At 39.3% G+C, this 21329-nt stretch overlaps 1 protein-coding gene across 3 annotated transcripts in view; it reads left to right on the forward strand.

Annotated features, from left to right (window-relative positions):
- Positions 1-21329, forward strand: part of DOCK8 (dedicator of cytokinesis 8) — a 316592-nt gene that overhangs the window by 129565 nt on the left and 165698 nt on the right. For all 3 annotated transcript variants that reach the window (XM_027839563.1, XM_027839565.1, XM_027839564.1), the window contains 5 exons: positions 5396-5519; positions 9041-9253; positions 11703-11788; positions 18035-18101; positions 19098-19247. In XM_027839563.1, the coding sequence (XP_027695364.1) occupies positions 5396-5519; positions 9041-9253; positions 11703-11788; positions 18035-18101; positions 19098-19247 (640 nt within the window). The remainder of the gene's footprint in view (positions 1-5395; positions 5520-9040; positions 9254-11702; positions 11789-18034; positions 18102-19097; positions 19248-21329) is intronic.

Below are 21329 nucleotides of genomic sequence, written 5' to 3' on the forward strand. Positions count from 1 at the left end.
TTATGATCAAACAAGAGACAGAGAACATTATGAAATGCAAAATGGATAATTTTGGTTATATTAAATAAAAAAGTTTTTGTACAAACAAAGCCAATGCAACCAAGATTAGAAGGGAAGCAGACAGCTGGGAAACAATTTTTTAGCCAGGGTCTCCGATACAGGCCTCATTTCTAAAATATATAGAGAACTGAGTCAAATTTATAAGAATATAAGTCATTCCCCAACTGATATGGACAGGCAGTTTTTGGACGAAGAAATTAAAGCTATTTATAGTCATATGAAAAAATGCTCTAAATCACTGTTGATTAGAGAAATGCACATTAAAACATCGTACCTATCAGATTGACTAATATAACAAAACAGGAAAATGATAAATGTTGGAGAAGATATGGGAAAACTGGAACACTAATGCATTGTTGGTGGAGTTGTGAACTGATCTAGCCATTCTGGAGAGCAATTTGAAACTATGCCCAAAGAGTTATAAAACTGTGCATACCCTTTGATCCAGTAATAACACTACTAGGTCTGTATCCCAAAGAGATGATAAAAAAGGGCAAAGGACCCACATATACAAAAATATAGCAGCTCTTTTTGTGGTGGCAAAGAACTGGAAATTGAGGGGATACCCATCAATTGGGGAATGGCTGAACAAGTTGTGGTATATGAATGTAATGGAATACTGTTGTTCCATAAGAAATGTAGAGCAGGTGAAAAATTTCAGAAATTTCAGAAAAATCTGAAAAGACTTACATGAACTGATGCCGAGTGAAGTGAGCAGAACCAGGAGAACATTATACACAGTAACAACAACATTGTGCAATGACCAACTTTGATAGACTAAGTTCTTCTCAGCAATGCAATGATCTAAGACAATTCTAAAAGACTCATGAAGGAAAATACTATCCACAACCAGAGAAAGAACTGTGGAGTCTGAATGTAGATCAAAGCATACTATTTTCTGGGTTGTTTTTTTTTCTTTCTCGTGGTTTTTCCCTTTTGTTCTGATTCTTCTTTTACAACACGAATAATGTGGAAACATGTTAATATGATTGTACATGTATAGTCTATATCAGACTGCATGCTGTCTTGGGAAAAGGGGAGATGAAGGAGGGGGAAAATTTAGAACTCAAAATCTTATTTATTAAAAGTGAATGTTGAAAACTAAAAAAATAAATAAATAAATAAATTTTATTAAAGAAAAACAATTGAGAAGCACTTTAGGGTGGGGGAGGCTACAATGCATTACAAAAGAAGAATTAGGTAGATAAACAGCATGAGTTACTGTCATCCAGGAGATTTGTGACTGAGAGGGCAGAGGCCAAGATAAGTTAGTCACAAAGTAAGAGGCATGGATGAACAATGGACTCCACTGGTGTATCCCATGGGTATCTATGCAACATCAGAGCTAGAAGCCCCAGGCATGATGGATGCATGCTCTGCAGAGTATTAAAGGAAGTTGGAAATGGACTATCTGTATTCAGGTTGAATTGCATCATGAAATTTCTTTAATTAAAGCCTTATATATTTGGATATATAGGAAATCTGTAGATGTATATCTAAGATTAGATGGATTCTGAAGTCCTTTTCAACTCAGAGAATCTGTATTCCTGCCATGCAGTATTTGCTTTAAGACAAAAAAAAATTAATCAATTCAAAATATCTAAAGCAACATGGCTCTTATTTTTATAGAAATACATCAGAACTCATACTGCCATATGAATACCGTATTTCAAAATGTTTGTCTTAGGAGATTATACATTTATTCTAATGATGTTCCAAATAGTTGAGGTACTCTTCTTTTGGAACTGCCTTCAAAGTCTTAAACTTTTTTTTTTTTTTCAAAAAGTCCTTGATGGTGGCAAACTTTCATCCTTGAGGATAAAATTGACCTTTGAAAATGGTCAAAAGGCCAAGTCTGGTGAATAAGATGAAAGATGATACAGGGAAATATAGTTTTTGGTTAAAGGTGAGATACACTGAAACCCAAAGATAGTGACTTTGCTTCAGGTTTAGGTGTCAGCCTCCAAGTTAAGCAGTGACCATTTCTTCAGCTTTTGAATACTTAGATACTTCAGTGGGGCTATGATATCATTACTATGGGCACTCAATGCACCTGTGCAGGACACAAACTTGTCCATTCCTTGTAATTCTTGGCCATGTCCATAATCCTCTACAGGGCATTCACCCACCATTCTTGGAGCCTCTATTTCTCTTGACATTGCATTGATACCTAGAGAATACACCAATGGAGACCATCAGTCAACTTTCACCTTATGACTAGTCTTTTTTTTTTCTTGGTCATAAATCTCTCTGATGCTGCTGCTTTTACTCTGTAATTCTTCATTTGTACTGGGTTACAACCTGCTAATGCCTACCATGTATGTCTCCATTGTCATTTAAGTGAGCCATAACTTTGATTTTCAATTTTTGAGGAAAAAAAAAAGCAGGTGTGGAATGGGGAATGATTATGTTACCATGGGATGTTAATTCTCCATTTGAGGTTGGGAACCAAATTAGAGTCTAGAGAAGAGTTTTGAAAGATTCCTCTGGGAAGATTCCAAGATACTAAACACTTTTGGCCAACGTAAATCAATCAATCGATCAACAAACATTTATTAAGTGTAATGAAGTGGAGAGAAAGCTGACCTCGAAGCTGGAAAGACCTAGGTCCAAGTCCTATGTCTGATACACACTGGATATGTGACCCTGGGCAAATCACTTACCTCTCTGTGCTCTAGACAACTCTTTAAGACTATAAATTGTAGAGAAGATGCCAATCTGCTTTGGCAGACGGAGCTTTTTCACCAGGGACCCATGTTTTGTAAAGTCCTAAAAGAGACTCATTTTCCCATGTAGTTCATAACCTAGCTCTGTAGTGCTCTCAAAAAGAGAGATTCAAACGATGTTTTACATGATGCTTTGTTTTTTAACATTGTCATATCCTATGCCACCCCTCCAATATAATTCTCCTTTGTAACAAAGAAGTGGAGCTTAAATAAAACAAACTAACATAATAATAGCACCTAAGACCTCCCAGGGTTGTGTGGGGATCAACTGAGATAATTTTGCAAAATGCTCAGCTCAGTGCCTGGCATATAGTAGGTGCTATAGAAACATTAGCTATTATCATTATTATATCTAATAATATTTTAAGCAATGACAAAATCATGGGATTAAGTACATAACTTTTCATCATTATGTCTTTGACAGCACTCCTTTGGATGGACAATATCTACTATAACTTTTTTTTTTTTAAATCTCGATACTATATAGTCGTTTCAGTATGTGTCTCATTCTAAGAATTACCTACCCTGTTCCATACGCTTCTGAATGGAAGAATGATAGAGCATGAAATGCTTACTGCATGATCAACACTATATTAGGCACTGGGTGATACAAGATAGTCCCTGCCCTCAGGCAGCTTACATTCTAATAGAAGAGGACAATGCATAAAGTGAAAGCAGAGAAAGAGGAGGGTAGAGGGTGTTGAGTTATGGTATGGTTTGGAAATAGCAAGGAAGTGAAGTGGAGGCCTGGTTTGGGGCAAGATAAGGCAGAAGCTCACCTGTCAGAGACCAGAGTGGTCCCACAGCTCATCCAAGTTCTCACTGGGGGAAAGTATTGCTCTTGATGATGATGTAAGTTATTAATTCTGATTATTGGCAGTTAAAGAGGAGTAGCATGGTATAATGGAAAGAATTGAAGGGTCGGAGTGAGCAGTCAGTCTGAATCCCAATTCTGCATCTTATAACCCATGTGACATTTCCTCTTTGTTTTCCCATTTGTAAAATAAAGAGATTAAGCTGGATGCTCTCTAATTTCCCTTGCAACTCTAAATCTGTGATCACATTTTTTCTTTTTTTCCTTTTTTTAAAAAATTTTTTTTTATTACTTTATTTTGATTTATCAACAATCACTTTCTTAGGCTTTTGAGTTTTAAATTTTTCTCCCCTTCCCTCCCCACCTCCCTCCCCAAAACGGCGCACAATCTGATATAGGCTCTACACGTACATTCCTATTCAATATATTTTCACACTAGTGATGTTGTTGGTAAGAATTAGAACCAATAGGAGGAACCACAAGAAAGAGAAAACAAAACAGAAGAAAAAAAATAGCAAATAGTATGCTTCAATCTGCATTCAAACTCCATAGTTCTTTTTTTGGATGTGGATAGCATTTTCCATCAGGAGACCTTTGGAGATGTCTTAGATCCTTGCATAGCTGAGAAGGGCTAAGTCTATCAACGTTAGTCATCACACAGTGTGATCACATTTTTTTCACACATTTGCTGCCTAATAAGCCCTCCTCCTTCACATCTTGCCACTATTGTTTCAATGATTTTTGATTATAATCTCAGATATGGAGGAGCAGACAAACACACTCACCAAGGTACTCATCTTTAGCTGTTCAGTCATGTCCAATTCTTTGTGACCCCATTTGAGGTTTTCTTGACAAAGATACGGGAGTGATTTTGCCATTTCCTTCTCCAGTTTATTTTACAGATGAGGAAACTGAGGCAAGCAGGTTTAAGTGACTTGCCCAGGGACACACAGCTAGTAAGTGTCTGAGGTTGGATTTGAACTCAGATCTTCCTGGTTCCAGGCTCAATGCTCTATCTACTGATCCACCTAGCTGTCCAGCTTATCTTTAGGCTACTCATCAAAACAGTTTTTGAGAACCCTTTGCGGTCTTACAAAGAACCACTGGTATTAGTTTCCTTAACTTCCATAAGAGCTTATCTTTATTGTCCTTAGCAGTTCACAACTTAATTTTTATGTTTTTCCCTCCCTGGATACAGTATAAGATATTTTATTTTAAACTCTTTCTCTGGTTAAATATATTTTAAAATAGAACATTACTCGATTTAGTGGAATGTGGATGTAGGAAATTAATGAAGGTCATTTTAGTGGATTAAAAGGCATTCATTCCTATTTTTTAACCAAAGCTCCCTTTTTTTCCCCTCTTGACCACAATGTATTTTTGTAGAGATAAAATGTTTGTCTCTATTTTTATCTTCAAAAAGTCCTTATTTACAGCTTTTGCACATTGTTAGATATACTCTGGCCACTTGTACAAGGGTCATCGTTGAGCTGTAACTTGGAGTCAAATGCTCCAGAGCTGAGATCACAGTACCTCTGAAGCAGCTTTTTCCCTTTCAGTTCCTGGTTTTAATAATAAGCCAGCCAGGAGGCAAATGTGTTCCTAATTACAACAGGGCCTTGTAGTAGGCCTAGTGCATAATTACTTCTGATGAATTACAATAGGCTTCTTTTCTAGATCTTTTTCAACTAATATTCTAAACTTAGGCTGTTATTTTTAGGTGTTTGTCCTCCCCTCCCCCCCAATAATTTTATTTATTCATCCATCTCTCTGTATCTCTCTTTGTCTCTTTCAGGAATCAAGGAAGTTCAGATACTTGTGGCTTTAAAAAGACTGGATCTCGAAGGGATTTCCACAAGACACTTCAGAAACAGACTTTCGAATCAGAAACTTTGGATTGTAATGAGTCAAATTCTCAGGTATTTCCTACCATCAGAAATGTTCTTTCTGCGGCATGCCATCTATATTTTATTCTCCTGGGATACAGGTTAATCTACATTACATTCATTGCTGGAAATAAGATAACAATCGAATCTTCTGTATAACAAAGTTATTTCCATGTCCTGCCAAAAGGCCCCAAATAATAGTGATTTACCGCAAATTCACTGTAATGAGTAACTGTGTTGGCAGACTTTGACTTTCACTCCTTCGCATGTTACCCTTTTTGCTCTTGACACTGCAAGTTCTAAGGTCAATGGAATTATTTTGAATTTCTCTGCTTACTCTGAGAAAATTTATTGAGGGAAATAGAAAGAATCAGCTCAAGCTTCCTTGGACTACTTTTTAGAGAACCCATCTATATTCTTCTCCAAGCCCTTCTAATATCCAATAAAGCAAACAAAGCTATTTAGTGTATATTATAATACTATATTGATTTTAGATCAAATTTATGATATAATTAAATTTTATTTTTATATACAACATGCAGACTTTATAGTATATGAACATATATAGCATATAGCACATTTAAAAGTATGTCTATAGTATATAGTATATACTATACTATAGTGCTATAGTATATAGTATATAGCACTCTTTTATGGACCCAACTCCTCAGCAGCGAATTAGATAGCAGTGACCCCGAGGACCCGGCTCAGGGCTTCACATGAAATCATAAACTGCACATTAAATGGTAGTCTATAAAAGTCCTCTGTTGACACAATTCACCTACCTGGGACGGTTCAGAGCTGTGGGAACAGGTCTTATCCAAACCCCAACCTTGCTATCTTCTCAGACCTCAATCTGGCTTATCAATCATGCATTTTGACAACCCATATTGCTTCTTACCTTTGTTCTCCCCTAGATTTCTAATTTTAGTGAGGAGTCTTGCCTCCTTTCTCAACCAGCATTTCCTCCTGGCTCCAACTGATCTTTATCCCAACCTTGACTTGGATATCCTAGTATCAACTCAACTCAGCTGACCAAATATCTGCCCAGCCCCACTCCCAGCGTTGCACTCAAGCCCCAGACTTCCTGGTGGAGTCTCCCTTACTCATTACTAACACCTTCTTTCCACACTCACCAGAAAATTTCCAATACTAGTCAATTCTAGTCAGATAGATAGATAAAGAAAACATTTATTAGGGGTCCAGCACTGTATTGTGTGCTGGAAATACAAATACAAGGAAAAAGAAATTCTCTGCCCTCAAGAAGCTTACATTCTTATGGAAGAAAGATAATACATAAAAGGAAGCTGAAAAGTTGGGGGTCAGGGGGTGGAGGGAGAAGAAGATAGTGGAGAAATAGTCCAGGAAGTTTTGGATTGGGCTGGGTTTGGAGTTAAACTCATCAATTTAGGACAGGAACCCACTGGGACCCCTTGTACAATTCATATACACAAGGTTTTTATGACCATATTATAGTATTTGGAACATAATTTTTAAAAAATTGAAGTCACAACAGTGGTAAATAGTTGTTGTATCTTTGCTTTTATGATATTGCCGGTCTCCTATGTGATTTATTTGCTACTAAATCAAATTTGAAAGATAACATTTTTCCTATGGGAAACACAACTAATTTGTAGTGTTCTGTTTTATGACACGATTTCCAAGAATACATTGCAGTGAAAAGTGAAAACTGTCTGTATAGCAAGTATTTGGGGTTGTTTTTTGTTTCTCTGATCTATGATACAGCCATTCGTTGTAACAAAAATACAAAAAAAATCTTTGGAGATTGTTCCTTTTTGGTTTTTAGCTTTGAATATTTGGTTTAAGGCTCTAAACATTAAAGGCTGGGTTTGACAGAACATGAAAGAAGAATGTGGTACAACATAAACTTCATAAGCATTTATTAAGAGGAAGGGATTGAGCATGGAGAGACAAAAAGCAAGAGGTCCCTAACCTCAAGCAGTTCACATTCTATTTGGGAAGAACAAAATATATGCAAAATAAAGTAAATACAAAGGAGAGTGTGGGGGTAGTTGTCCACAGATCACACTTTAAGAGCCATGGACCCAGAGGTAACAAGAGAATCCCTGAAGCTTTTTGAGTGGGGAAATAACACAGTCAGATCAATATTTCAGGAATATCAGTTTGGCAGCTGGGCAGTGGGTGGATTGAAGTGGGGAGAGACTAGAAGCAAGTGACCAATTGGAAAACCATTGCAAAAAATAGTCCAGGCAAAGAATGATGAGGGCCTAGAGTAGAACCATGGGCAGGTGTATGGTGAGAAGGGAATGGATATGAAAAAAAGTTCCATCTAGACACAGACTCAATAAGACTGGACAACAGATTGGATTTGAGGACTAAGGAAGAATGGGGAGTTGAGATCAGTTCCATGCTTGTGAACCTGATAGGATATTCCATGCTCACCAATTAAAGTTCATTGAAAAAGGAATCAGTCGGGGCAGCTAGGTGGCGCAGTGGATAGAGCTCCGGCCGTGGAGTCAGGAGGACCTGAGTTCAAATCCAGCCTCAGACCAAACACTTGACACTTACTAACTGGATCAAGTCACTCAACCCTGATTGCCTCACAAAAAAGAAAGGAAAAAGGAATGGGCCTATTAACTTCTTGAAAATATTATTTTTCCTGTAAATCCCAACCAATATAGCTCAATCCTTGTCTTGTGAGTCACCAGTGATTTCCTTTTAGGAAGAAGCTGAAATGATGAGATGAGCAAGCCTGGGAAAATAATGCCAGTCCAGATTCCTGCCTGGACTGCCTCCTCTAACACTCTGTTCATTTGACCACAGCTGTTTCCCTGTGTCATTTCCTTCCTTGCTCAAAAAAACCTTCAGGGGCTCCACACCGCTTAACAAATAAAACACAAAATGCTCACCCTGGCATTCAAGGCTGTCTGGCCAGTCTGACTCTAGCCAACTTGTGGAGCCTTATCAAGTACTGCTGCTTTAACTAATATAGGTTTCAGGGAGAGTACAGCAACCAGTTTGTCTGGAAAATTGTGGCCCAAATTTCACTAGCCCCAAGATGTTTTGGTCCCAAATTGGGGCAGTTTTTATGGTGAGATGTAGAACCATAGATTTAGAACTGAAAAGGGGGGCAGCTAGGTGGAGCAGCGGATAGAGCACCGGCCAGAGCACTGGCCCTAAAGTCAGGAGGACCTGAGTTCAAATCCATCCCCAGACCAAACACTTGACACTCACTAGCTGTGTGACCCTGGGCAAGTCACTTAACCCCAATTGCCTTAAAAAAAAAAAAAACTGAAAAGGACTTTTAGGGGCCCTAGATCTAGGGTTAGAGATCTGAATGGTCATCTTATCCTTTCTCTTCATTTTATAAATGAGGAAACTGAGGCCCAAGTGACCTTCACTTGCTGAGGGTCGCTCAGATAGTAATTGTTAGAGGCAGGCTTGGAACCCAAGTCTTCTGACATTCTAGCTCAGCCCCATGTGGCCTATTGGGGGGATAATGATACACAGGGTGAGCCCATTTACCTTTACCTACTTTTTCCACTGGCAAGTATGTTTTCTTTCTCTTGCAGGCAGGCCCCCAAACCTTAAAAGTGCTTTGTGATGTGACTGGAAAAAGTACTCTCACCTCTTGTGACTTTGACCTTCGGAGCCTACAGCCTGACCCGCGGCTGGACGGCCTCCTGCAGCAAGTCAGCGCAGAGGACTTTGAAAGACAGAATGAGGAAGCTCGGAGGACCAATAGGCAGGCTGAACTCTTCGCCTTGTACCCGTCTGTGGAGGAGGTGGGTGGGTTGCCGCCTCTTGTGACCTCCCTAGTGCTTTTTGCATTTGTTTTCGAGATGTTTTGTGTTGTTTTTTTTTTCCCCTCTGAAAAAGCCTGTGTAATAAGTCCAGCCCATATGGTTATGCTAACAAAGTCCAGCTAAATTGAACCCCCCCCCCCAGGGGGGCTGCCAGTTAACAAATGGATCGTAAGATCTGACTTTCACCCCCTGCCCACTATGGTGGAAGTGTCAGAGGCAGTGAAATGTGGAGGAGAAGGACCAGGGAACTAGTTCATGCTTAAATGAACTGGATTATCATTAATTAATTAATTAAGAATTGGCTGTATGGTAAAAACCACATTCATTTGAATTTAGGTACAAAGACTGGTTATGGATTCACAAAAAGCAAACTTTATAGTGTTTTTTAAATGGAATTATCAAGAAAGTTCAAAATCTGTCATTTTTTATTCTTCCATCTTCATCAATTCAATGGGTTATCAATTTCTGTTGATTCTACCTACCCACCATCTCATACTCTTACATCTATCTACCTCCTTCTTTCTACTCTAATGGCAACCCCCTGCTGTGGGATTCTTGTTATCTCTCCCTCAGACTTTTGTAAAAGCCTCCTTTTACAGTGGCCCTGCCTCCTTTCCCTCCTCTCTCTCCAATGCATCCCTCTGACGGCTCTCAAAGCTATCTGAATCTCAGAATTCTCAAGCAATTAAAGAGTTAGGAGTCCACTTAGACAGAGATCAGCTAGTTCCACCTTCTCATTTTACAAATGAGGAAACTGAGATCCAGAGAGGTGGTCACTCGCCCAAGGTAACAATCATTAGTGACAGAGCTGAGACTAGAATTCCAGACTCCTGAGTCTGTCTCTGTCTAGTACTTGGTTCATTTTACCTCAGCTGCTTTTGAATAAATCAACAACAACAACAATAAACCTCAAACCTGTAGAAGTCCCACATGCTTAACAAGTAAAACATTAAATCTTACCCTGGCATTCGAGGCTCTCTACAATCTGTCTCCAGCCCATTTTTTTTATCCTTTTCAAGTACTTCTCAGCTTTAGGGAATTCTAGACGGATAGGTTTTTGCTATTGCCTAATCGTGGCCTCTCTCACTGTAGTAATATTTTCACATTTGTGTAAACACATTTACACATTTGTAATAATACACATTTGTGTAGTGCTTTCACATTAAACCAAGGCCTTACTATATATTATATCACTTGAGTCTGATAATAACCCTGTGAGTTAGGTACCATAAGTATAATCCCATTTTGTTGATTAAGAAACTGAAACTCTAATTTCAACACTCTGTCCATTATGCCGCTACCTCAAAGTTTATATACATATCATCCACCACACTTAGAATGGTTTCCCCACAATTCAGTTCAATAATTATCTACTTACTATTCACAAAGCATTGTATTGGTTTAGATCCCTGGCCTGGAGCTTTAGTCCTTGAACTTTCTCTGTGGGCCTAATTTGTGTATTATTATATGTAATAACATAGCATATTAAATAGGCATCTAATAAATGTTCGTGAAAATGAATTTTGTAATATTCTATTCAACAAGACTTTTTAAGCAACTACTATGGACAGGGCCTACTATGTGATAGATCTGAAAGACAGAAACAAAAGAGTCCTGCCCTCAAGTAGTCATACATTCTGCTGGGAAGGATGCAGTATATACAGAGACAAGTAAATGCAAAGGATATGCAAATTAAATATAAAGCAATTTCATGGTGGGAGAAACCACCGACAACTAGGGGAATTGGGACCTGAGCTAAGCCTTGAAAGGAACTGGGGATTCTAAGACACAGAGTCGAGGAAGGAGAGCATGCCAGTTGATTATTTAATTATCTTATCACAGAATATAAGAGGAATCTGTGCGTTCATTTCTTTACAGACCCTGTACTGTCAATTCTCTATTGTCCATTTTAACAGACTACTTTTATATCCCCCAAATACAACCTCAAAAGCAGACTCAGTTTCAAGGGTAAGATTGTGAGGCATTAAACACAATATGCCTGTGTAGTCCTGCCATCGCTGTACTCAGCGTGTTTATCAATGAAGCAATCAATGGGAGAAACAGATTGAATATGCCATTACAGCCCCAACAAGCAAACAATGGATATGAGATTTTGCAATGCCATCTGGTGGGGATGTTACCAAGATATCTCCATGTTCTCATTTCCTTCCTTCCTCCTTCTGTCTCTTCCTTCAAAGCTTGGATTGCTGAAATGAGAAATGGTTTGCCTTAAATGCGGATTTTGTTCTGTGGAGGGCAAGATGCCCTATTTTTTTCTTGTAAATAAGAGAATTCTGTTCTGACTCCAAGGGTAATTAATTCCAATGATGGTTGACAGTCACCTCCAGGGTGCTCAGTTTGGTGGCATGGGCGATAGCGGTAGCATGAGAGTTTGCTAACGGTTTCACTGTGTTGTGGTTCATAATAGGAGGATGCTGTGGAAATACGGCCCCGGCCAGACTGTCCAAAGGAACACCTGGGCAACAGAATTTTGGTCAAGCTGCAGTCTCTGAAGTAAGTGGGCGCCTGTGTCCTAGACACATAGAGGTGAGGTTTATTTAGCCTTTAAATAGCAATCCTTGCTCTTCATCACAGAGATTAAATTAGGCACTGGCCTTTTGATGGTATAGAGGAGGAAGGAGAAGTGATTAAGAAATGTTGTTTCCTGGAATGAGGGGAGGCAGGAAATAATATTTTCTGTCCTTGGAATGTTATGCAGCTTTTCAAAGTTATTCCCTTGATACATCTGATCTCCGCCATCCAGTCTTTAGCAGCTCACTAATGTGGGCAGGATTAGGGTTATTCCTATTACACAGATGAGAAATCGGCCTTGAGAAGTTAAGGGACTTGCCCTATGTCACACAGCTACTAAGTGGAAGAATTGAGCTGCAGAGCCCTGAACTGGGAGTTCATAACTGTCCCTAGCTAACTGAATCTCAGATTCCTCATCTGTAAAGTGAAGCAGTTGGTAACTACCAGAAGATGGTCTTTCCTGCTTCAAAAAATTTGATGGTCTCAAGAATTCTTGACCACTTTTTGTTGTTATTTTTAATCATTAATTCTATTATTTATTGTAGGCCAAAAATCTTCTTTTGTTGGAAATGTTGGTGTAATGGATAGAACATTGAACTTATAGTCAGGAAGTTCTGAGTTCAAATTCTGCCTCAGATACTAAATAGCTGTGTAACCCTAGGCAGTCACTTAATCTCCGTCAACCTCTAGGTGGCGCAATGGAGAGAGTGCCTGGCTTGGAGTGAGGAGGACCTGAGTTCAAATGCAGCCTCAGATATTTACTAGCTGTGTGACCCTGGGCAAGTCACTTAACTCTGCCTCAGTTTCCTCATCTGTAAAATGAGCAAACCACTCCAGTATTCTTTGCCAAAAACAAAACAAAACAAAAAAGGAAAAAAAAACAAACAATGGAATCAGAGTAGTCAGACACAACTAATATACTAAACAACAAAAAACGAAGATAATAATAACACTTACTTCACTGAATTGTTTTGAGGCTCAAATGAGATAGCATGAATAAATAGTTTTGCAAACCTTAAAATGCTATACAAACACTAGTTATTATCATGATTATTTTGGTAATTACCAGTGAGACCTAATGGGATGCAGGGAATGGAGGACTCACCTGGGAATTAGGAAGATCCAGATCCAGATCTTGCCTCTGATCTGGACCAGTTGTGTGACTCTGGACAAGTCACTTAACATATCCATCTTCCAAACAATGTTCTTTTTTTTTTGACTGGACAATGGGATTAAGTGACTTGTACATGTGTATGTGTATGTATACATATATGTATATGGGGGTGTGTGGTATGATGCAGAAAGAGTACTAGAAGTCAGATCCTCATTTCAATTCTCAGCCCTGCTCTTAACCAATTTGTGTGAGTGTAGACAAGTCATTTCACCAATTTCAGCTTCAAATCCCTAATCCCTAATAAAAGGAGATCACTTTACCTGTACTGCCTACCTTACAGGGTTATAGTGAGGACCAAATGAGATAATGTTCGTAAATGTACTTTGTGAAGTATAAAGCATTATGCCAAGATAAGGCATTATTGTTGTGAGACCCCTAGACACCCTTCTCCCCATCCCCCATATACAAATACCCCAATTCCATAGACAGTAGAAACTACCTATAAAATTGTGGCGTTTGGGGGGATGTATACAGGAATCTTCATCACATCCCATAACAGTGAGGAGCCTAAAATCTGGTTTTATAATAACTGACATTTACCAAAGATAAATGAAGAAGGAACCCCTATGACCTTCAGAGAGCTGGCCCAAAACAGAGCGTTGGAGGATTCTTGAAGCCAGAAGAGCTTACGTGCTGCACTCCTAAGGCGTCCTCTCTATTGCCAAATACATCCCATGTGGTCACTTTGTTCAACATTCTCCAACTCTCCAGTCAGTTCAGTTAGGCCTTCCTTGTGGGCCCCATCCAAATGGACAGATGGTCAGCTGTGCTCACAGATATGAAAACACAAGCCTGACGAGAGAGAGACAGGGCCATAACTAAGGTGAGGTCTCTGTGGCTTTTCCCCCACACAAATTTAGAGGGTGCTGACAGCACTTAGATTTCCCTCGGTAGTGTAGAAACAATTGAGCCTAGAACCTCATTGTTTGTGTTGTTCAGTCATGTTCGACTCTAAGTGACCCCACTTAAGTTTTTTTTTTTTTTTGGCAATGATACTAAAGTGGTTTGCCATTCCTTCTCCAGCTTATTTTACAGATAAGGAAACTAAGGCAAACGGGATAAGTAACGTGACCAGGGTCATAGAGCTAGCAAGTGTCTGAGGCCAGATTTGAACTCAGGAAAAAGATCTTCCTGATTCCAAGCCCAGCATCCTATCCACTGTGCCACCTAGCTGCCCCAATAAGCACACATAACATGCCTGTTATATGCCTGTGCTAAACTGTGCTAAACTGTGCTAAACACCAAGGAAACAGAAAAAATAAAAACAGTCCCCGCTCTCAAGGAGCTTACATTCTAATGGAGGAACCAGCCATATGCACAAATAGATATATACAAGCTACAGGCCCAGTAGAAGAAAGGTAACCTTAGAGCAGGCCTGCACAACCTGCCGTCCCACCAAAGGATTTCCTCTACATACAAAGGATGTTTTCCTCTACATTTTTTCACAGGCCACCCAAAATCCTTTGACAGACCGCAGGTTGTACAAGCCTGCCTTAGAGGGAGAGGCAGTATAGGAGGCAGAAGAGCTGGGAATGGCCTACATAAGAGTGAATTTGAGTATTGAAAGAATCTAAGAGGCAGAGGAGACAGCAATTTATAAGTGTAATTTATAGGCACTTTCTTATGGTGCTTAAGAAAGAAAACTTCAGTAGCAGCCAGATGATGTTTGCCAAATATATTTGGCCTGCAGAGGTATTTTAAAAGCTTGAGTTTAGTAGTCCACAAAAGAAGAAAATTGTGTCAACCAAGACATAATTCATATCAAACTATTTTTAAAGACTGAAATATTGGGGCAGCTAGATGGTGCAGTGGATAGAGCTCTGGCCTTGGAGTCAGGAGGACCTGAGTTCAAATCTAGCCTCAGACACTTGATACTTACTAGGTCTGTGACTTTGAGCAAGTCACCAAACCCTGAGTGCTTCACCAAAAAAGATTAAAAAAAAAAAAGACCAAAATATTTAGACAAAGTACAAAAGCTTTTTAACTTCAGTGTTTCTCTATTGCATGTCCCTACCAAGATGTACACTTTCATACTGGCATTGCCTATGCATAATTCTACAGATGATAACCCCCTTCATGTTAGGGAATATTAAAAAGCTGGGCAAAAAAGATATTAAGAATGCTGGTGTTTTTACTTGCTTAATTTTTTCCCTTTGTTTCCTATAAGCCTACTCAACATCTGGCCATGATGTGATAAGACTCTAGGTAATCTTATATTTAAAAAAAATTTAAAGCAACAGGGAAAGGATTGGATTGAAATACAAATTGACATATTTTCTGTGAAGTGGGAAGGTGTCTTTTAGTCTAGATTCAAGGGAGAAAAGTCCTATAATTTAAAATGTGGTAATACCAAACACAAAGAAAATTCAAGTATGCATTTTCTCTACTTTATAAAGTTTCTTGAAAAGTAAGTATTGCTGAAAATTAGGTAATGTGAAAAGCTAAATATATCATAATAGATTTAGACTCATAGGCCAACAAGAACATAAATAAAAGCTGAGATCAGATTTGAACTCAAGAAGATGAGTCTTCCTGATTTTAAGGCCACGGTCTCAAAAAGTTTACATTCTAATGGAGGAACATCCCACATACACACACACTCCCCCCCCCCCCCCCCCCCCCCCCCCCCCCGCCCCCCCCCCACTCCACCCCAGCCACCATGTGCACAAATACATTACAAGGAATTACAAGGAATAGCTGGCAGGTCTACCCCTGGAGGAAACTTGTATTGATGTCCTCTTTGCCCCTTGATGTTATCTTATACGTGGAGCACCATAAGCCACTAGAAAACTTCCTTCAGATTCAAGGCATTCTGTAGATCACAATCATAGATCTTGAGACCCCACTGTTGTGTTATTTTATTAAGTGCCTACTTTGTGCCAGGAGAGAATTGGGAAGAACTCAGGTGTTGTCAAGAATGTATCTGTCATTTACATGGTGACGTTATCACTATCCAAAACGCTAGGGTTTTTTTATACCCAAGACCTTAGAGAGTTCCAGGTCAGCTCTGTGCACCAGTCTTGCCAGGGACACATGACCGCACAGGGAAAGGCAGACACACAGGTGGTAGGAAGCACCCAGGAATAATGACTTCGAGGCTCTTCTCAGACAATGCATTTCTTATGGGTGCACCGAAATCATACAAGACTTTCAGAGCCACTCTGAGATCACCCTAAAGAGATCTCACTTGATTTACTGCACTATTTCTTTCCAAATGAATGAGCTTTGCAGCAGCAGCAAAATATTCCAACATCACAGATCAGGACTTCTTTCATATTGTTATATACATATGCATATACACATACATATACATATATGTATGTACATATGCATATGTGCTGCTTAAACCCTAACCCCAGGTTAGCAATTCCATTTACAGATGGAACTTGGAACTAGAAAGAGCCATCTATGCACTCCATGTGTTCTGGCCTGAGAACATATGATGATGTTCTCATATCCTGAGAATATGCCTTTCTGGACCTCTGCTGTTACAGGCAGGACTTTAAGAGCTCCCAGAGCAGAGTGGTGGCAGCCAGCCAGGGATATACCTTCATCACGGTGACCACAAAGCTTCTCTATGCAATTAGCAGCACCTGCTTTCTGAAACATTCCTTTCTTTCTCTTTAATCCTACTCCATGAAATGGATTGCTATAGAGTACCATCCCAGCTGCAAAGCAAAGACAGATTGCTGACATTTAATTAATGCATGCATACCTCATTTACAGATCACAGAAACATAGATTTAAAGCTAGAGGAGAGTTTAGAGATCATTTAATCCAAAGCCCACATTTTATGGATGAAGAAAATGAGATCCAGAGAGGTTGTGACTTGGCCAATTTCATACAAGTAGTATAATGGCAGTGCTATGATTCTGACCAGCTAGATGGTGAGTCTGGGCCTAGAGGCAGGAAGACCTGAGTTCATTAGCCTCAGACTACTAGTAGTGTGACCTTGAGCAAGTCATTTAACCTCTGCCTGCTGCGATTTCCTTATCTGTAAAATGGGATAATAATAATAATAGCATCTGCCTCTCAGAGTTGTTATTAGGATCAAATAAGATAAGAATTGTTAGCACAGCACCTGCCCTATTATAAGTGCTACATAGATGTTAGCTATTAGTATTAATCCTAGGGGCAACTAAATGACCCAATGGATAGGACACTGGGCCTGGAGTCAGGAAGATCTGAGTCCGAATTTAGCCTCAGACACTTAGTAGCTGTGTGACCCTGGACAAGTCACTTAACCCTGTTTGCCTCAGTTTCCTCATCTGTAAAATGAGAGGGAAAAGGAAATGGCAAATCACTCTAATATTGTTGCCAAGAAAATCCCAAATGGGGTCACAAAGAGTCAGACATGACTGAAACGACTGAACAACAACAAAATTATTAATCCGGGTCCTCTGACTCCAAATTCAGCATTCCTTGCACTGTGCTGGCTCTCATCATCTCTATTGTCTTTGTTTTGTACTATTTGGTGGGCTGTATAAGGGCAGGGATTATGTGCTATCTAAACTTTGTATCTCTTCCTGTGCCTAGCAGTGTGCTTAATAATTTTTTAAATTTGGGTTATACTGAAAGACTAATACAAAATGACAGCATTTTCCCCACACATTTCTCTGCTGAAACATGGCCATCCCACAGAAAAGATGAAAAAGCACCTCGCACCAATTTTTCAGTAAAGAGGTTAGGGACTATAGGTGCAGAACATTATATGCACTATGAGATACAATCATGATGTCAGTTTTACATAATTGCTTTTCTTTCTTACACAGAAAGGCTCATTTGTAGTTGAAAGGCATGTCTGGAAATGACTGTAAAGTAATAACAAAAGGCATCAGTAACTTATCTTCTAAAAAGAAAAGGTAGCCAGTAAGAATCCTACGAGTTGGTACAGCACCCATGACTTCAAGAAGTTAGGACTATGCTCCAGACCTCCCTCAAAAATCCATTGTAAGGTTCTCACTTATGAGGTTAAAACTACCTTTGATACTACTGCATCTCAAGATTGCCTAAGAGACTCTAACATTTTGAGCCTCCCTGTCTTTTTCTAACAGGTTTGAGATAGAAATAGAACCTCTATTTGCCAGCATTGCCCTCTATGATGTGAAAGAACGGAAAAAGGTAAGGATGACAGGATGAGAGGGCAAAAACGCTCTTTATCCATGGAGCAAATAAATCTTTTATTTATTCTTTGAGTCTGGTTTTCCAATCAACCTGTTCTGTTCACCAAAATGCCATGTAGATTCAGATGGTTAAATAGCTCTGGAGAGACCTACCCCAGTTGCCCTATTTGCTTCTGAAGGGGCAAATCGGAAACCCTCTTCAATTTCTGTTTGCTTTATATAACCTTTAAGGACAAAGCCTTCCTGAGAGGTAGGGCTCTACATGCCTGCCAGCCCTTGGGCCCTGCAAGTAGACAAAAGCTGTTTGAAATCCTTTGTGACCACTAAGAATGTGGAAGTAATTTTTGTCTCCATTTGGAGGCTGTCCTTCTGGCCGTACTGTGGAATGGCCTCATTTTGTGGTAACAGACATCATACCTGCTAAAGGTCTAGGTTGGCCACAGGGTAAATGGAATACCATGTCCAAAGCTTCATGAAAAGAACTGTCCAAAGATTTCTCCATGAGCATTTTAGCTTGTAGTTCTTTAACTTTTAAGGAGTAAATGGGGGCTGGGGAGGAGGTGTGTACACATAATGCCAGTGTAGTAGACATCAGTCAAGTTTTTGGTTTTCCTTGTCCATGAGCACCCTTCAGTTCAAGCACTGGGCATCTCTTGGATGAAGATAGATAATTATACTTGATAAGACCATGGAGGTTTCGGCATGAGAACATCCAGAAACAACAACTTGCTTCCAGAAATCAAACCACATCTTGCTTTAAACTAGAGTTTCAAGGAACATGCTACACATGGCTCCCCAGTGTTTCTGGGTTATGACGCAAAGCATGAGTCAGATTTTCCCCATCCTCACTCCTCATAAAACACTACCTGGGCACTCACTGGGGTTTCGAGTAGTTTTGTATGTTCTGAGATGTTTGTGACTCATTGGTTCCATGAAATAATAGCAAATAATCACTTTGGATGGCTTATCTTTCTTTTTCACTGCTATTACATAGATTTCAGAAAATTTCCACTGTGACCTGAATTCTGACCAATTCAAAGGATTCTTACGGGCTCACACACCCTTTGTTGACTCCTCTAGTCAAGCCAGAGCTGCAATATTCTCAGTCACCTACCCATCTTCAGATATCTACCTTGTCATTAAGGTATGTAGGACCAGATACTCTGTCCTGATATTTTGCCTATATTGGTTGGGTAAGAGGTTGGGAATATGTTGACCTGTCTTCGGTGAGAACCACTAATACTCCTCATTTTTGTTATTTTCCAAGTCAAGCTGCATATTCATCTAAAAATTTTAATCTTTTCCTTACTGAAGTAGCTAGCTGACTCTTTCTAGATCTCTGTCATCTTTAGGTTTCTCCAGAATATGTGACCTTGCCCTGAAAAACTCACTAGATTTTGTAGGTAGTTTTAGGTTTTCATACATACTTGCAACAGAATAAGCCCATGTTATAATTTCTAGGTCTTCACAATTCCAGGAGTAGGCTTTGATCTATAAAACTCTACCTGAACCCCTTCCCCAGTCAGAAAGACCCTGAAACTTTTGAGTTCTAAAACCCTCCATGAAAAATCCAATCCTCAGGGACAGCTAGGTGGTGCAGTGGATAGAGTAGTGGCCCTAAAGTCAGGAGGACCTGAGTTCAAATCTGGCCTCAGACTAAACACTTGACACTTACTAGCTGTGTGACCCTGGGCAAGTCACTAAACCCCAATTGCCTAAAAAAAAAAATCCAATCCTCAAGTGTTCTTTTACTCGCACCTTAGAGGCTGTGACCATCTGCAATTAGAGCTGAAATGTGAATATAAAGTAGCTACAAAAGAACCCAGGGATGGGTTCTGCAGATCAAAACAAAACAAAACAAAAACAAAGAACCCAAAACAAAACAATATTTAAAAGTAAGAAAATATCATCAGTCAATGCATTATTTTTCCCTTCGCAAGACTATATTAACTTGCCTAATTTTTCTCCCCGTAGGCAGCTAGGTGACACGGTAGATAGAACACTAACCGTAGAGTCTGAAAGACCTGAATTCAAATGTGGCTCAGACACTTCCTAGCTGTGTGACCCTAGGCAATTCACTTAACTGCTATTTGCCTCACTTTCCCCATCTGTAAAATGGAGATATGATAATAACAGCACCTGCCTCCCAGGGTAGTTGCAAGGATCAAATGAGAGCACATCTGTAAAGCGGTTATCAGAGTGCTTGGCACATAGTAGGAGCTTGAATTGATAGAGTTTAAATAGATGATCCAGAAGCTTTGCCATTGTAGAGACACAGCCCAAGAGTCAACCTTTTGCTGAGATTATAAGGGGATGACTTGCTTGAAGGAAACTCTTTTAAGGTTGTAGAAAGTGTAAGATTCCATTATAGTGAGCTCCATGTCCTCCATGCGTATTTCTTCATCTTTCTTAACCTCAGTTTCTTCATCTGTAAAATGGGGATATTAACACCTACCTTACAAGTGCTTTATAAATTGCAAGGTATTATAGAATCATGAACTATTTTCACTCTTGCTGAGATTCACAGTCATAGGTTTGGAGGCAGAAGGGATCTTCACTGTATTTATTCTAACCCCTTCATCTTACAGATGAGGAAGCAAAGCTCAGAGAGGTTGTGACTTGCTGAAATTCACACAGCTAGGTTAGTGATGGAGCTGGGAAAAGAAAACCAGTCTTCTGACTCCGAGTCTGGAGGGCTCTCCACTCTGTGACTGAATCTGCCAAATACTGGAACTCACACATCATTTACTGTTTGTTGATCATTAAATAAGTCCTTTCCCAATGTGAAGTCAACAAAGGCCATATTAGAAATTGGTAGTTAAAGAACTTCCAGCAAATTAAATAACAAAGTGATCACTTTGCGGGGTGGGGGATTATTTAATTTTATCTCATTTTGATAGAATCAACAATTCTTATTTTAAACCCTGCACAAATAGTTGTACCTTTCATACTGAACTGTCTAGCACTTTGTTTTTCAAGGGATTTGTAGTCTAAGGAAACAAAAGGCAAAAGGATTAAATGAACTTTCTCTCTGCCTTCTGTTAGACTTGAGATTTTTTTCAGCATGGTTGTTTCAAGGGGATTCAAATTTGTTTTTTTTTTTAATTTTTAAAATTTATTTATTTATTTTTGGTTTCCAACATTTACTTCCATAAGATTTCAAGTTCTAGACTTTCTCCCCCTCCTCTTCTCCCCCTTCCCCAAGACAGGGTGTAATCTGATATAG

This window comes from Vombatus ursinus, unplaced genomic scaffold (genome assembly GCF_900497805.2).
Source record: "Vombatus ursinus unplaced genomic scaffold, bare-nosed wombat genome assembly UNPS02014832.1, whole genome shotgun sequence".
In the NCBI taxonomy this organism is placed as follows: Eukaryota; Metazoa; Chordata; class Mammalia; order Diprotodontia; family Vombatidae; genus Vombatus; species Vombatus ursinus.